The 19,282-nt window shown below is 38.3% G+C and overlaps 1 protein-coding gene across 6 annotated transcripts in view; it reads right to left on the reverse strand.

Annotated features, from left to right (window-relative positions):
• Nucleotides 1-19,282, reverse strand: part of ANKRD44 (ankyrin repeat domain 44) — a 203,682-nt gene that overhangs the window by 143,805 nt on the left and 40,595 nt on the right. For all 6 annotated transcript variants that reach the window (XM_023732935.1, XM_023732936.1, XM_023732933.1 and 3 more), the window contains exon 2: nt 5,524-5,602. In XM_023732935.1, the coding sequence (XP_023588703.1) occupies nt 5,524-5,602 (79 nt within the window). The remainder of the gene's footprint in view (nt 1-5,523; nt 5,603-19,282) is intronic.

Raw genomic sequence — 19,282 nt, forward strand, 5'->3', positions numbered from 1 at the left:
AAAGAAAACAAAAATCCTCACAACTGGACGAATAAGCAACATCACGATAAACGGAGAAAATACTGAAGTTGTCAAGGATTTCATTTTACTTGCGTTCACAAACAGTGTCCATAGAAGCAGCAGTCAAGAAATCAAACACTGTATTGCACTGGGCGAATCTGCTACAAAAGACCTCTTTAAAGTGTTCAAAAGCAAAGATGTCATTTTGAGCACTAAGGTGCGCCAGATCCAAGCCATGGTATTTTCGATTGCCTCATAAGCATGCAAAAGCTGGATAATGAATAAGGAAGACCAAAGAAGAACTGACGCCTTTTGAATTATGGTGCTGGTGAAGAATATTGTATACACCATGAACTGCCAAAAGAACAAACAAATCTATCTTGGAAGAAGTACAGCCGGAATGCTCCTTAGAATCGAGGATGGCGAGACTTCATCTCACGTACCTTGGACATGTTATCAGAAGGGACCAGTCCCTGGAGAAGGACATCCTGTTTGGTAAAGTAAAGGGTCAGTGAAAAAGAGGAAGACCCTCAATGAGATGGACTGACACAGTGGCTGCAACAATAGGCTCAAACATAGCAAAAATTGTGAGGATGGTGCAGGACAGGGCAGTGTTTCATTCTGTTGTACATAGGGCCGCTACGAGTCAGAACCGACTTGACAGCACCTAACAACAATTGTTATTTCTTTTATTATTACTTGTATATTCTAGAAATTTTTAGCTTTATGTAGATCCAAATGGGGCTTGTAATGTTAAGATTCTTCCAAGAGAAACATGTACTGACAGGTACTTATGCTGCTAAGCACGCTGGGCATCACAGAGCAGCAACACCCAGTGTGTAAGAGCACCAGCCTTGTTTTTGAGCTGCTTCAGAATCACTTGAGGAATTTAAATATAATTAGAAATGTAGGAAATGGCTTCTTTCAGTCACTCGCTAAGCCCTCCATTCCGCCACTCATTCTCCTCAAAAGGTCGAGTAGGCAGTAGCCAGGGAAACCGTGTCTTTCTCCAAAAAGAAAAATTATTACAAAGTCAGAGTTATCTAAACAGAGATCCATGCCACATTTCGTCATTGTCATCTCCTGCTGCTGGCTTCCTCATCCTCTTCCTCTGAGTGCATTCCAGCATCTTGTTTATATGTCAGAAGGAGGCTATGACATGGCTCTGGATTGAATATTTATAACTGATTTTTCTAAAGGAAGCTTCACATTATTTACCTGCCTGTCAGGCTCCATTGTGCACTGAAGGACAGGGTCTGCATATCTAATGATTTAAAGGCAAAATGCTTTTTACCCAAGGACATTTTATTAAAGCTTAAACATGAAAACAAGTGCTAGCCTATGCTGATTCTACAGAAACAAAGGCCCAACTAAAAAATATCAAAAGCAAACTCTAACTACAAATTAAGTATGTTTTTCATTTTATTCGTATTACCTGTTAATTTTATTTTCATAGAGGTCAGAAGTAAAAGAAATCTAAGCATATTTTCCAGAGGCAAAATTTCTGTTCTTTTAGCCTTATCATCAAGCCCCGGTGGCACAGTGGTTAAGAGCTTGGCTGCTAACCAAAAGGTCGACAGTTCAAATCCACCAGCCACTCCTTGGAAGCCTATGGGGCAGTGTACCCTGTCCTATAGGGTCGATATGAGTTGGAATAGACTTGACGGCAACATGTTTGGTTTTCAGGTTAGCCTTGTCATCTAGGAAGAGGTAGAAGGAAGAGAAAAGAAGTGGTGTGATAAAGATGGGCCAGGGAGCTGAAAATCTTACAGACCAAAGAACAAAATTGATATTTAAGGTTGGGTTTATCCAAACTTTAACTTTTAATTGTAGAAATAAATAAATATGAAAGAAAGATCATATTAAATATGATTATAATACAATGAGATCAGCTTACTATGGATTTTTTTTTAACAAATATACCAAGTCTTATTACAGCACAGGAGCACTCTCTTTCACAGTTGGTACCTTGGCAGAATGTGTGATAATTCCACGTATGTGGCAATTGCTCAGAACGTTTTGAACTCCCCTTGGAGTTGCTTTTAGAGCCACTTTATACACCCATGAGAAAATGGCTCATTACTTTGTAATCACACCACATTTGGGGGCTCAAATCTGCATTGCCTGGTTCCATCACCCCATCTTTCACCAGACAAAAACTTAAATCCATCTTCAAAGGATGGATATTTGTCATGCATAAGAGAATCAAAAGAATGACATGTCACTGGCTCTGAAGCAATTTGTCACATTTTGAAAAATCACAGTAAATCATTTAGTAGGAAAACCACTTGATTGGTGGCATAAGTTTTAATAAATTTATATTTTTTACTAGTAGCTACACCCCACAAACACCTCATGTTCAAAGGAGGTACTTCCAGTTGTCTTCCACCAACCCAGGACTCTCACACCTCATGCCTAGAGCTTTTCTATTGGATATTGTTAGTGGTCATTTTTCTGTCTGTTCTGCTTCCTATATCTCAACTTTAGTCTCTAAACTCTTAGGCACTGATTGGTTCACATTGATCTTACTCATACGTCTCCCTGAAAATGACTTAACAAGTTCTTGACTTTCCCTGTGCCTTAATCCTGACTCTGCCAGTTCCCAAACAGAAGCTAGAGTCACGGGGAAAATAAACGCAGAATGTGGACTGGCAGTTATAAGAAGTTTGCAAGACCTGAATTCCTCTGCAAGACCTTGTCCTCCCTGTCTGCTCAGAGGCATTCAGGGTTCTACCGCCTGGCTAATAGGAGATAATGTCAGTAGGAATTTGGCGGGCTTGGGTTACACTATGCTTTGTAAGTTAATACAGCAACAGAGAACACAACTGTAATGGGCGGTCCTGGCAGGGCCAGATTATATGTCAACAAGGGAATCATTAGCACTTCATTCATTATAAAATTGGAAAACAGTTTGGTTGGATTCCCTCAAGGGTCAGCTGCCAGATGCAAGCTCAGAGATGAAATCACCATGCTCTTGCAATGATATTTCTTTAGGAATATAACATACAAATTGGATAAAAGATCTTTCAGAGAAAATAAAAGCCATACAAATTGCAAGAGTACGCCTAAGTTTCCACAGTTGAACAAAATTTCTGAAGGATTTCCCCCTTTCTCTCCCATGGCCTAAGTCTTCCTAATTTGATGAGGGGAGGAGGAGAAATTCCACAGCAACTGTTACCCAAAATTATACCAGAGAGATTAACAGCTGCGTAATTCCAAGACCAAACAGGTGTATAGGTCAAGATATATGAAACTCCCAAGCCTCTTCCAGCTCTTCTGAATCAGCCAGAGTTAAAGACAGGCTGGTGGATTCCATGCCCATGTACGGGTGATGTGAAACCTAAAAAAAAAAAAAAAAAGATTCCTACTCATAGCAACACTACAGGACAGGGTAGAACTGTCCCATAGGGTTTCCAAGGCTGTAAATGTTTATGGAAGCAGACTGTGCCATCTTTTCTCCCTGTGCAGCGGCTGGGTTCAAACTGCCTATCTTTTGGTTAGTAGCTAAGCACTTAACCACTGCGCCACCAGGGCTCCGATGTGAAACCAAAGTTCTCAAATCATCACCGGCTCCCAAATGCCTGAGAAAATGGATGAGTCAGCCTAATGCTGCGGAATTAAAATCTTCCCTTTCAGATGTAAGGGGAAAAATATTGGGGTCAGAGACAAAGTTTAGGTTTGCACATTCATGAAATAAACATTCCTCTTAGACTTGAGAGGTGTCTTAATACAACATTTAGGTGGTGGGTATAGCTGGTTGGGACCATGAGGTGTCATACCACAGAATTCATTTTACACCCCCACTGACTGACTCTGCGACAATTTTCCACGGGCCAATATCAACTACTGGGGCAACCAGCCAGGTGCACCCTGGCTCTTAGCCATAGTCTGTGCCAGCACCTAACAATACACATTTGTTTGGAACACAGCCTTGGAACATTTTTAGATTGTCAGAAGAAAGGCCTGTTCTTGTGGCATAAGAAATGCTACACTGGATCTATGTGACTGTCAGGAGCATGGGGCACGCATGTTTTAGGGCAAAGAATATTCGTTTCTTGGGCAAAATCCACTTCAAAAGCACAAAAACAACAAAAATCTTCCTTGTGTATCACAGCGTACAGTTCTTATTTCCTTTCTACAATGCTCTCTCCACATCTGTGTGAATACATGCATCAGCTCTTACCTTTGCATAAGTTACTTTGGAATTCTACAGTTCCCCTTCACTACAGCAAACAAAGACACAATCTTATTACAGGTCTTTTGCATGGTCTGTGGGCAGAGGCATTTCCTCCAGATTTGAATCTCCCCAAAGAAACAGGAGGAGGAAGAAAGACAGCCTGTCTGCACACAATCTACAAGTAGACGCCTGCACGTGCTCAGATTCATTCCAGGGATTTGTCTAGCACACACTCAAGGGAGAAAGCACATAATGGTTTTGGAAACCTGTTTGGTGAGATGTTCTGAACACACAAGATCCAAAAATGAAAGCACTGGCATTTTTAAATGTAATGAAATATCTAAAAAACATGAAAAAATAAAGAGAATAATATAACAAACGCCAATGTACACAAACCAGATTTAATGTGGTTGCCACATTTACTTCTAATTTTTTTAAACAAAGAAGTAAAATACTATATAGAGATTTATAGTCCTTTTATATACTTCCATGTTGACATCTCACTCACTCTGCCTCCTCAGAGGCAACCACTATCCAGAAATTGATGTTTCTTTTCCATCCATGTTTTTATATTTTTATGACATAGTCATGTATCCATAAACATAGTATTGTGCTGCAGTATAATTTAAATATATGTATATACTGAAACACACAAATACATATACACACACATATATATGTGTTCATGTAGACTTTGTTGTTGTTAGGTGCTGTCGAGTTGGTTCTGACTCGTAGCGACCCTATATACCACAGAACGAAACACTGCCTGGTCCTGGGCCATCCTCACAATCGTTGTTATGTTTGAGCCCATTGTTGCTGCCACTGTGTCAATCCATCTTGCTGAGGGTCTCCATCTTTTTCCATGACTTTACCAAGCATGATGTCCTTCTCCAGGGACTGGTCCCTCCTGATAACATGCCCAAAGTACGTGAGACTAAGTCTCGCCATTCTCACTTCTAAGGAGCACTCTGGCTGTACTTCTTCCGAGATAGATTTGTTCCTTCTGGCAGTCCATGGCATATGTAGACCTTAAGGAACCAGTTTCCTTCTTACAATTAAAAAATTAAAAGATATCAAAATGTACTGAATTTATCTACAATGCTGAGCCTGATTAGTCAACCAGGAATCAGATTTTCAAAGCAATGTAGAAGTTTTAGTGGAGAAGTCATATTTCAATAAGAACAACTTCTTGCATTATCTTTCATATACTGATAAAATCACTGATCAAATAAACTTCCATAAGCATAATAAAGACATTTTATTTGGGTTCATTATAGTAGTTAATCTAGTAAGTTGGTCATTTAAATTTTATCTGCCATTGACTTTTGAGCGTAGTGGTTATTTACCTGACAGAATCAGGAGTTCAATGATCTCTGCATCTCCCAGAAATGCAGCCACATGAAGGGGGGTCCGTTTCTCAGAATCCTGAAACAAACAACATCAAAGATGCATATGTCAGTGTCAGCTGGAGATGCCTTTAGTAGACATACTAAGACGTGTCACTCACTCTGAGGTTAATGTTTGTGGAAAAGAGTGAAAGACCAAACACCTACTCAGGTGAGTTCTGGTTATACATTTTCTCCTAGCATAGCCAACAGTCACATATATGAAACATTCCATTTTCTGTGTCTATACGTGGTATTTTCCCCATTGCTCCTTTTACTAAAGCCCTTCTGAGGTCAAGGTGGACCATCGCACACTGGATGATGAATTTCAATTTATTTTCAAACCTTCCATATGGTAAAAAAAAAATACCTTCCTACCTACCTTAGCAACATAGTTCAAAGCTTTCAATGAGTGATTTTCTTTCTAAGGAAACATACCGGAAATTGTTCACAAGGAAAGTAAGCATAAGTACAGTCATTTTTTCCTCTCCATTCCCATTACTTCTTGCCTAGACCACTCCCCAGGAGTCCTTGGGTGGTACAAACAGTCAACCTTCTTAGCTGCTAACAGAAAGGTTGGTGGTTTGGGTCTACCCAAAGACACTTGGAAGAAAGACTAGACATCTACTTCCAAAATATGAAGCACAGTTCTACTCTGACACACATGGGGTTGCCATCAGCTGGAGTTAATTTGAAGGCAACTGGTAACTGGTAGACAACTCCTCGTTCAGGTAATATTTATCAAATGCTACTATGTGCTAGGAACCAGATTCTGGGGATAGAGGGGGAATCATGAAAGGCCTCGTCTCTGCTCTCATGAAGCTTACATTTCAGTAAGAAAGCCAACAATAGTCATGTAAACAAATAAATACATAAGATCATTTCAGATGATGATAAAGTCTGTGACAAAATTAAAACAGGGTGATGGAATCAAGTGACTAAAGGGACGGGAATTAGATTTATTCAAGTGGTTGGTAAGGTCTTTCTGAGGATGTTAAAGTGAGAGCTGAGGTTATACTACTACCTCTGTTTCACAGATGAGGAAACTGTGGCTCAGATAAATTAAGAAGGCTGCACAGGTATATAGCAGAGCCAAGACTGGAACTCACATCTGTCAGACTCCAGTTCGTCCTTGGTAAGGCCTTTTAACACAATGTGCTGAGAGGCAGCATGATAACATTCAGAGAAAAAAATATTGCTTCCTCTTCTGCATATTACCTTAGAAGACTGATAAAGGGATTCAAGATAATGTAAGTAAAGCTGGAGGCACAGAGCTTGGCACATAGTCATTATTATCATCAGCATAGATAGCTGTGTGATATCTCCCCTCCAAAACAGAACTCCCTGAGGGTAGAGAATGGGTCTTACTCCTCTTTATCCCCATAGGAGCAGCATACTAGGTGCTCAGCATAAGTTAGCTAAATTAAACTAGCCTGCTTGCATAGCCTCCATTGTAAACTTCCATTAACTATTCCATAACAATCATAACCAAAGCCTTTATGCTATGTCTTTAGGATTTCTCCTAAAACTAGCATGCATTCTAGTTTCATGATTCTTGGATTTGCTGTTGGTTTTAATCATCATTCCTGATAACAGTTGATCATACAATCGAGCTAACAACCCTTGATTAGCCTGAGGATATTATTCTCTTTTTCTGACAGTTCAGGACCTATGCTCTTTCTCTGTCTCTTTCAGACTCTTGCTTTTAGTCATTTCATGACTTATTAACATCTCAAACAGATGGCAGGCAGAGGACATTACGAGAATTGATCTTTAAGCTAGTCTATTTTGTTAGGAGGTCTGCTAAGCAGGTTTTATGAAGGGTTGGGCTAACATTAAGTGGATAAAAAGAGTGGTTTGAATTAGCTGAGAATTTATGTTATCTATGCATATCTGCAGGCGATTCCTATAGATAAGTAGAAATCGGTCAGTCATCCAACTATAAAATAATGATATGTGTTGGAAAATTCACTAAGATATACGATCATGGTTGACCCTGTTATAGCTGTATCATCCTATCCTTGAAAAGAAGATTCAATATTTGAAAACATGTTTGATTATTTGAGAATCAAGTGTATTAATTTGTGCACTGAACTCTACAAATAACTGAGACTAGGCTTTCACAAACATTTTCCTAAGTCTTCTATTGATATCCCCACAAGCACTTTCCATTTGAGCCTCATATTTCCTTCATATCCCTAATATATCTACTTAAAAATTTCTCTTAGTCTTGGGATAAGAGTAATATAATTGTATGTTCTTTTGTGAATTGAATTGGTTCCAGGGTTTAGTTCAGCAAACTAAACCTTACTGAATTGATTTAAACAAAGGCTAACCCAACTCAAATTAATTATGACTTCATTTGACCTGAAGCAAAGTCTATGCTCTCTTTGAGAACTTGGCCTTAAATAAAAAGCCAAGAAATTTCTGACATCCCTCCTTGCCTTGCAAATCTGGTTGGTCTTTCATTATATGTTTGGCTTTGCTAATTTCTGTGGCCCCTTTTATGACACAACTTGTTCAAACTGAAGTTTCTAAATTATAAAAGGGTGTGTTGTGTGAGATCATATTGTAAAAATTCCTGATTGTGAATCCCAGTGCTCCTGTTAACACGCATTTACAGGTTTCTTGTAGCTCCAGGACAGCTATGTCAACCCATACTCGCTTTCTGTGACATGCCACAGACAGGTAACTGCAGCCAGGATCTGTACTCAGGCAGTGGGTCTTTAGTTCTCCAATGCAACAGAACTATATAGTTAATTATATGTGCTATTAAAATCTTAACCAAAATAAAAATACATTTCTACTGAGAAAAGATCAAGAAGTGCTAATGCCTGCTCGCTAGCAAAGACCCCGAGCAACTGTACAAGGATCAAGGGTAAATGACTGGAGCACAGTAATCACCACACTTGATTAGGTAAAATCAGCCAGGAGGCTACAGTTTACCCTTCTGCCTAAGTATAGGGCCACTTTTCTCAGTCACAAGCTAAATATGTGGAAAAGGAGATGCAACAGGAGAAGAAGGAAGTGGAAGGATCTGGGAAAAAGAATACTACTAATAATACTAGTAAAAATTGGTTCTAGGCCAATGTATCCCTAGAATAAAAAAACAAAATCTATCTGGCAATTATGGAATGCTTTTAAATTTTTTTTTCTGAAGTGCCTTCTCATCTATTACTTGAATCTCCTAACATCCCTATCATGAGAGATATGCCTATCATAACTGTGTTCTTAAGTCTTATTATCACCATTTAAAAGATAAGGACAGGTTGTACAACTTGCCCAACGTAGCAAGCTGATGACAAAAAATTAGGCAGCCTGGCTTTCAACCTGACAACTTTTTTCTTTATAAAAATGGGAGAAAGAACTTCTTAGAAGTTACCAAAATCGTCTAAAAACCCTTCTACTACAAACACCAAGAAATCCTGGAAAAAATGCATCAAACATATAATAAACATCTGTTTTAATAAGTTTAAAAGAAATTAAATAATCCAGAACCAGGAATGAAGAGTAAACTGAGAACCAAAGCTGGAACCATATGAGCCTGTATTGTAGGGAAGAGTCAACACACCAGAGGCTTAGGATTTAACACTTGGTCAGGGACAGAGATGAGGTGAAGAACTGGAACTGAGACCCCACATAAAGAAAGACCCTTGAAGTGGTCTTGAAGAAAAGACCTTTGTACTGAAATGTGGGCTTGAAGAAAATCCAAAACCCACCAAGGCAGATGACAAAGAGATGTCTTAACCTGGGCTGTTGGTGGACAGAATAAAAATGTCTCCATTGACCATTTGCATTCACAGAATCTTCCCTCATGGGGCTTGTGGTTTTGAATTCACACTACTTATTTGGTCTAGGAACTTACAAGCCAAAAAACAGGCATAAAAATTGGTTCTAGGCTAATGAAACCCCTATGGTACCTGGAAGAAGAAATAAAATTTATCTAAGAGATGTGCCATCAATCTATGCAAGCTAGGACATCCACAGATTAAACCCCCACTGAGGGTGAGGTTACAAGCCTGAGGCACAAGACCCATGTGTAAACAATCCACTATAAGCAAGAGTCAGCAGACATAACAACCAGCAAGAACTTGAGACAATAGAAGAATCAGAGATTATGAATAATGTTTAAAATCATTAAGACATGAAAATACTTGAAACTCCAAGGGGAAAAACAAAACACTATCTTTGAAAATGGACAAAATTTGGGGGAAGAGGTATGAAGAAAGAGTCATAGACGCAGTACCAAGTTGTTAGCAATCATCTAAGACTTTGGCATAAGAGTGATGAAAACAGGAAGTATAGGAAAAGGAATAGATAAGCATAGTGACTTTGGGTGACCTTACAGTGATGCTAAGGTCTCTAAGTGGTGCACACAGTTTGCGCGTGACTAACAAAAATATTGGCAGTTCGAACCCACCCAGTGGTACTATGGAAGAAAGTCCTGGTGATCTGCTTCCGTAAAGATTACAGCCAAGAAAACCCTATGGAGCAGTTCTACTCTGTAACACATGAGATCTCCATGAGTTGGAATTGACTCGACGACAACAGGTTTGGTTTTTCACAAGTTTATGGTGATGCTTTACAACCATTTATTCAACCGTAAACATTTATTGAGCAGTTATTATATACCAGGCATTGTGGTAGGCACTAAAGATACAAAATGAAAAACATCCAGTATGCAGCCTAAAGAAACTTACAGTCTGGTTACCAGTTTCCAAATTTAGGGCATGAGAACAAAGGCAATAATAGGGAAATGATAGTTAATATTCCTGATGTTAAATAAGTTTTTAAAATCACTAAATGCATTGAGACAAATGTCTTAGTGAATACTACCAAAAATACCATCCAGTACTGAACTGCTCTGGGAAGGAAGTTTAAATTGACAAGAAAGGGTCTCTTCTGAATTGAGACATAAACACATCTTGCCCAGGACTTCCTAGAGGCTCTACTGGCTCTAACTTATCTGGAAACCTTGGAAGTCCTGGGTCAGACTTCCTGGTGAATCACAAAGCCTAGGCTATATCTTACAGGCTGACTTAGGGGTAGTTTCTGAATTAAAATTTGAATCCAAGACTAGGCCAGGACCAAAGTAACATTCAGGCATAATGGCTGAGCTAAGTGCTCTGTCATTTGCATTCACTTCCACCTTTTGTCCAAGTGGCAGCTGATGAGTGGTTATACAGGTCTTTACAACACCCATGAACATTAAGAGGAGAAAATAATTCAAAACAAGTACAGTAAGATCAACAAACAACGGAACTAGCTCATCAGTGTGTTTTTTTTAAAGATTGTCCAAGCATCACGAAAAGGAAGACCTTTTTCCATCACCAATAGCTCCAACTCCAAATAGCCCTTTGCAAACAGGTCCAGACCCATTAAGGAGACCCAGGCTTCTCCAGAAGGAAGGTAAGTCCTCCCTTTCTATGAATAGCCAAAGACATACATGGCTAGCTGGTGTCTGAGCTAAATTTGCAGTACATCATAGAGAGATCTGGCAGAGGAAGTTTCTGAGTCGTCTGTTTACCAAAAAAGAACAGATGAAAGAAAATAGGGGAACTTGAAGTATGTACACGTGAAGTGAGTTTGACACAGGCACAGGGCCATTCTGGCAGGTAAAAATTATGTGGACAGGCAGACTAAGGGGGCACCCCAGTCTCTGTTTTGAAGATTAAGAATTGTTTACTACATGCTTTGTAAATCCTCAGCTAGAAGTACATGATCTAATCGGCATTATAAGTATGTGTCAGACACTAAAATAAACATCCCTCCCTATATATCAATATTTTACATATCAAGACAGACAGGTGGAGCAATATTACAAAAACAAGCCTTGCAAAGCCTTCCTGTCATGAAATATAGAAGTGAAGTTCCAACAAGTACTGTCAATCCAAACTCCCACTAAACTCCAAGAAGCTGGGAAATAACTGACAATTTAGGTCCAAGGATCTCAATGTAATATTGAAAAGAGATCATTAGAGGCAAGGAGATACCTAATGAAACTCTGAACACAAAATAGGTACCTTGGAGACATTTCAAATCACGTGAGGAAAAGAGTTAAAAAAATATTACAGAATTAAATGAAACAATACCCAAAGCGAGAAGAATGTTTTGTCTTTAAGGTGGGAAATAAAAAGAAGGTTGTAAAGAGAAAAGGAAAGCAATAGAGAGAAACCAAATGTCATGTTCCTTTTTAAAAAGTTGATTTTGAAATTTCGGCATCTAATAAATGCAGAGAAGTACTGAAAATAATATAACAGACCTATCTACGTTCGCCAGCAAAATCAAACTTTTAAACACTTTTCTATATCTGCTTCAGAACTCTGTTTTTAAAAAAAAAGATTTAAGGGTAAAGTGTTGTAAGTATTGTAACTTACTTGCAAATAGTTGCAGAAATAATATGTGTGTGCATGCGTGTGTATGTGCATAAGAGAAAGTGAGTGAGCGATCTAGCTACGTTAGGTTGTTTTGAATTCTTCACTATTCTAAATGCTGTTGCAATGTACATCTTTGTACATGCCTCTCTGTGCACATATGTGAGTTTCTCTAGAGCAGATGTCAAGAAAAGAAAGCGCTGGAGCTTACAGTATATTCTTACTCAACTTCAGTAGGTATTGCCAACTCACTTTCAAAAATAGTTTTACCAATTTACATTCTCACCAGCCACATATGAGTTTATTTTCCCAACATCCTTGCCAATATTTGGTGTTACCAGCCTTATTGCTATTTGCCAATATGATGTGCCTGACATGGTATTTCATTGTTGCTTTAATTTGTGTTTCACTAAATACACATGAGGTTGAGATTCTTTTCATATGTTTAACGTTCTGGCTTCTTCAGCTGTGAACTGCCTGTATATATACATTATCCATTTCTCTATTGGGTTATTAGTCCTTTTCTGATGATGTATAGAGTTTTTTTATGCTGCTTGATTTAATGTCAATGAAAATTTAGCTTATGCCTTCACCTGGACATAAGAGAAATGAATCAATGTCTACTTCAAGGCACCATTAGAGAAAATTTTAGATTAACAATCATTATCCATCCTTCATTAACGCATGATCCCATGAAGCTGGATTTTGCTTGGCTCAAGTTTTCCAGGTCTTAAATCTCCACCCTCACACACCCCCACCATCAAATAACACTATTCAGCCTTTACTCTGTTGGTGTTTTCACCTGTCCATTTGAATGTAAAATGGATGCATGAGAAACACCAGTTTATTTTCCTATATCTAAAAAAGTTAAAATTATAGGTTTAAATCTCAAAGCTATATCTAACTTTAGAAACTAAACAAGCAGCACTCAAAAGAATTTAAAATGAAGATAAAAGAAATGAGGACACCAAACATACTTTCATTATCTCGTCCTTAGGTAACTAGACATTGGATATTTTTACTGCACTAATTTAAAAAAATAAAATAGCAGCTATTAAGCAAAAATTGTATCAGAGATTTTTATATTTTCTAATTTGATCCTTAAAACAATGTTGTAAAGTTGTTATTATCATCCCATTTTATAGCTGAGTAGCCTGAGATGTTGAGATGATAAATAACTTGCCGAGAGTCATACAGCTAGTAAATGGTAGGACCAGAATTCAAACCGGAGCTCATATTTGATTCTGTTGCTCACACTCTTGCTTCTCTCTGAGTAGTTACAGGCTGTGGTAAACAAAATGAAAATTATTGTTCATTACAATTAGTACTCTTGTCCTAATATCCTAGACCCAAGGACAAAATTCTTGTAAGTGAAAAGTATAAGCAAGTAAGAAGAATAAAGTTGGATAACTAACACTACCTGATTTTAAGATTTATTATAAAGTTACAGTAATCGAGACAGTATGGTATTGTTGCAAAGACGAAGAGATCAATGGAACATAAAAAAGAGTGCAGAAATAAACCCACACATATACGGAAAACTGATTTCCAAAAAAGGTGTAAACACAATTCATGGATGAAAGGGTAGCCTCATCAACAAACAGTGCTAGAACAACTGAATAGCAATACACACACAAAAAAGAACTTCGATCCATACCTTGCTCTCTAGACAAAATCAAGTCAAAATGGATCATAGAACTAAATGTGAAACTTTAAATTACAAAATTTCTAAAGGAAAACATAGGCAAAATCCTTTCTTAATGGGGAGAGGCTGAAAACATTCCCCTTGAAAACAGAAACAAGACAAGGATGCCCTTTATCACCACTCCTATTTAACATTGTGCTGGAAGTCCTAGCTAGAGTAATAAGGCAAGAAAAAGAAATAAAGGGCATCCAAATTGGTAATGAAGAAGCTAAACTGTCCCTATTTGAGGATGATATGATACCATACATAGAAAACCCAAAAGACTCCACAAGAAAACTACTGGAACTAATAGAAAGATTCAGCAGAGTAGCAGGATACAAGAAAAACATACAAAAATCAGTTGGATTCTTATACACCAATAAAGAGAATGATGAAAAGGGAATCAGAAAAACAATACCATTTATAATAGCCCCTAAAAAAACAAATCTAACCAGGGATGCAAAAGTTCTATACAAAGAAAACTACAAAACACTACTGCACAAAATCAAAAGAGAGCCACAAAGATGGAAAAACATACCATGCTCATGGATAGATAGGCTCAACATTGTGAAAATGACAATTCTACCCAAAACGATTTACAAATACAATGCAATCCCAATCCAAATACCAACAATATTCTTTAAAGAGATGGAAAAACTAATGATTAACTTTAAATGGAAAGGAAAGAAGCCCCAGATAAGTAAAACACTATTGATGAAGAGGAATAAAGTAGGAGGATTCGTGCTACGTGACCTCAGAACCTACTATACAGCTACAGTAGTTAAAACAGTCTGGTACTGGTACAACGACAGATACATTGGCCAATGAAACAGTGTTGAGAACCCAGATGTAAATCCATCCACCTATGGTCACCTGATCTTCGACAAGGGGCCAAAGTCTATCAAATGGGGAACAGACAGTCTTTTTAACAAACGGCGCTGGCAAAACTGGATGTCCATCTGCAAAAAAATGAAACAGGACTCATACCTCACACCAGATACAAAAACTAATTCCAAATGGATCAAAGACCTAAATATAAAGCCAAAAACTATAAAGTTCATAGAAGAAAAAATAGGATCAATGCTAGAGGCCCTAATACTCGACATTAATAGGATACAAACCATAACCAACAACACACAAACTCCAGAAGATAAGCTAGATAACTGGGATCTTCTAAAAACGAAACACTTATGCTCATCAAAAGACTTCACCAAAAGAGTAAAAAGAGCCCCTAGAGACTGGGACAAGATTTTTAGCTATTACAAATCAGACAAAGGTCTAATCTCTAAAATCTACAAGGAAATCTAACACCTATACAACAAAAAGACAAATAATCCAATTAAAAATGGGCAAAGGAAATGAATAGACACTTCACCAAAGAAGACATTCAAGTGGCCAATAGATACATGAGGAAATGCTCATGATCACTAGCCATTAGAGAAATGCAAATCAAAACCACAATGAGATACCATCTCACCCCCAGCATTACTGGCACTAAACAAAAAAACAGGAAATAACAAACACTGGAGAGGCTCTGGGGAGATCGGAACTCTGAGGCACTGCTGGTGGGAATGCAAAATGATACATCCATTTTGGAAAACAATATGGTGCTTCCTTAGAAAGCTAGAAATAGAAATACCTATGATTCACCAATCCCACTCCTAGGAATATATCCTAGAGAAATAAGAGCTGTCACACAAATAGACATATGCACACCCATGTTCATTGCAGCATTGTTCACAATAGTAAAAAGATGGAAACAATGTAGATGCCCATCAACAGATGAATGGATAAACAAACTGTGGTAGACACACACACAATGGAGTATTATGCAAGGATAAAGAACAATGATGAATCTGTGAAGCATCTCAAAACATGGATGAATCTGAAGGGCATTATGCTGAGTGAAATAAGTCAATCACAAAAGGACAAATACTGTATGAGACCACTACTATAAAAACTCATGAAAAGGTTTACACACAAAAAGAAACAATCTTTGATGGTTATGAAGGAGCGGAGGGGTGGGGATGGAAAAACACTAAATAGACAATAGATAAGTGGTAACTTTGGTTAAGGGTAAAACAGTACACAATACTCGGGAAGCCAACACAACCTGTACAAGGCAAGGTCATGGAAGCTCTGTAAACACATCTGAACTCCCTGAGGGACTGAATTGCTGGGCAGAGGACTGTGGGGATCATGGTCTCGGGGAACATTTAGCTCAGCTGGCATAACATAGTTTATAATAAAAATGTTCTACATTACACTTCGGTGAGTAGCGTCTGAGGTCTTAAAAGCCTGTGAGCGACAATCTAAGATACTCCACTGGTCTCACCCCTTTGGGAGCAAGGGAGAATGAAGAAAACTAAAGATACAAGGAAAAGACTAGTCCAAAGGACTAACGAACCACATCTACCACGGCCCCCACCAGACTGAGTCCAATACAACCAGATGGTGCCCGGCTACCACCACTGACTGCTCTGACAGGGATCACACCAGAGGGTCCCGGACAGAGCTGGAGAAAACTGTAGAACAAAATTCTAACTCATAAAAAAAGACCAGACTTACTGGCCTGACTTAGATTGGGGAAACCCCAAGAGTACTGCCCCCAGACACCCTTTTAGTTCAGTGGTGAAGTCACTTCCGAGGTTCACTGTTCAGCCAGGGATTGGACAGCCTCATAAAACAAAACGGGACTAATGAGGCACAACAGCCCAGGGACAAGGACTAGAAGGCAGGAGGGGACAGGAAAGCTGGTAATAGGCAACCCAAGGTTGAGAAGGGACAGTGTTGACATGTTGTGGGGTTGTTAATGTCATAAAACCATATATGTACTAACTGTTTAATGAGAAACTAGTTTGTTCTGTAAACCTTCATCTAAAGTACAATTAAAAAAAATCCTTTGTAATCTTGGGTTAGGCAAAGATTTCTTAGATATGACATGAGAACATCATCCATAAAAGAAGAAACTGACAAGTTGGACTTCATCAAAATTAAAAACTTCTGCTCTTCCAAAGACAGTTAAGAGAATGAAAAGACAAGCTACAGACTGGAGAAAACATTTGTAAAGCATATACAGGATAAAGGACTTTATGCGAAATATACAAAAAGCTCACAAAGCTCAATAACACAAAAGCAAAAAACCCAACTAAAAAGTAGGCAAAAGTTTTAAATAGGCACTTCACACAAGAAGATAGATATATGGATGGTAAATAAGCACATGAAATGATGATAACATCATTAGCCATTAAAGTGCAAATTAAATCATATTACACACATATTAAAATGGCTAAAATTAAAGACTGACCATACCAAGTGTTGGTGAGGATACGTACTCCTGGTGGGAATATAAAATGGTATGACTTTGGGAAAAAGTTTGGCAGTTTCTTAAAAAGTTAAATATACAACTACCATATGATACAGATATTCTATTCTTGGCTATTTACCTAAGAAAAATGAAAGCATATGTCCATACAAAGACTTGTACATAAATGTTCGTAAGAATTTTCTTTTTAATAGCCAAAAACTGGATACAATCCAAACTTCCATCAGCAGAAGAATGGATAAACAAATTGTTGTTTTTCCATGTAATGGAACACTACTCAGCAATAAAAAGGAAAGAACTAGTGATGCATGCTACAATATGGATGAATCAAAATAATTATGCTGAGTGAAGAAATCAGGCTGCATGAATCCATTTATATTAAATTCTAGGAAATACAAACTAATATGTAGGGACAACAAGCGCATCAGTGGTTGCCTGGGGAGGCAAGTGGGGGGATTGGGAAGGGTGAGCGGAAGGGATTATAGAGGAGCACAAGAGAATTTGGGGGAGTGAAGGATATGTCCATTATCTTGTTGTGGTAGCTTCATAGGTATAAACATATCAAAACTCAGCAATTATACACTTCAAATATATGCAGTTTATTGTATGTCAATTACATCTTAATAAAGCTGTTTTAAAAGCAGGCAAATAAAACATAGTCTCTCTTGTGTAATATAAAGAAAAGCATATTTAAAGGTTAAAAAATATGTTGTCATAAAACAAAATGAGACTAAATGGGCACACCAGACCAGGGGCAAGGATGAGAAGGCAGGAGGGGACAGGAAAGCTGGTAACAGGGAACCCATGGTTGAGAAGGGGAAGTGTTGACATGTCGTGGGGTTGGCAACCAATGTCACAAAGCAATATGTATATTAATTGTTTAATGAGAAACTAGTTTTACTCTGTAAACCTTCATCTAAATTACAAACAAACAAAAAAAGAGACCAAATGGGCACACCAACCCAGGGCAAGGATGAGAAAAAAATAAAAATAAAAAATACGTTGTTATTATTGTTAGGTGCCATCCAGTTAATTCCAACTCATAGTGACCCCCTGTGACAGAACAGAACAAAATAATTCAGTCGATGGGAAAGGAAAAAATAGCAAAATCTAATTAACCAGTAATGGTTTAATTTTAGTAGTAAATAATCTCTCTTGCTCATGGATAGATGTAAAAATAAGGCTGTTGTAAAAGAATGGGCATTAGATTCAAGTCTACAGGCGTTGAATAGGGGCACAAGCAATATTTCTCTTCAAAAGTCCCTTAGGGCAGTGGGTTCCACTGGCATAAACCTTTGACAAATATGTACTAAGTAAGAGTGTACAAAATAAATACAGAAAATTAAGCACAAGTGAGAGGTGAATGGTTTATGCCTACCCTGTGAAGATCTGCAACTTGTCAGCACTGGATTACCGTAGAGCACCTTGGGATCTTACCACATTGCACAGAGATTCTTTAATCACAGGGGCCCTTTTAGTGCAGTTTCTATCTGGGAAAGTTGATGCAGCACCAACTCTTTGTGAGCCCCTGCTAGCAGCCGGCCAGGCACATTTCTTGAGAGTGAAACAGAACGTGGAAAAGTGTTCTAGTCCTCTAGTCCTACAGAATGGAAAACTGGCCAAGATGCTTGTGCTTTATTGCCAGTGCTACAGTAATACGCATCCATCCACTGCAAAGACAGCTGTCAGGGGCTTCTGATGAAAACCAAAGCTGTTCTTCAGGGCACCACCTTCCCACACAGCCTAAAAGCTAACAAAGTCCACAACTGCTCTGTGCAGCATCCCAAGCATATTGAGACACAATGTCTTTCAATTTAATGTACTTGTTAAGTAGTTTTTCATGAATAAACCATAATTCCTATACACATGGTGGGACAGTCTTACTGCTAAGGGTATTTTAGGGAGGGCAGAGATTGGAACTGCTCTTGGTTCCAATGAGCTAACCAGCAAGACCCGAAGTCTAGTTTCAGTTAGAGCACCACCCCAGGCTCACTGTCTCATTTAATTAATTCATTAACCATTTTACATGGATGTCTAATATGAGAGGTTAACTCCTAAGAAAACAACTTAATCAGCTGGAAAATTATCTCCTATTAATGAAAGAGCATAGAGATGGCAGTGGCTAGTTTTTCACATCTATTAGGAGTTGGCAATGGTGAAAATTTCTCACCAGATAAATGATCACACAGTATTAGAACCAAAATCTCACGAAAGGAAGTCTAGAATTAGAAAATACTTGACCTGGAAGGGCATTAGAGACATCTAAAGAGTTTAACTGATTGGCCCTATGTCACACAGCTGTTAATCACAGTGGTGGATGCTTTCATTCATACAATA

Source organism: Trichechus manatus, unplaced genomic scaffold (genome assembly GCF_000243295.1).
Source record: "Trichechus manatus latirostris isolate Lorelei unplaced genomic scaffold, TriManLat1.0 scaffold00056, whole genome shotgun sequence".
NCBI classification, from domain to species: domain Eukaryota; kingdom Metazoa; phylum Chordata; class Mammalia; order Sirenia; family Trichechidae; genus Trichechus; species Trichechus manatus.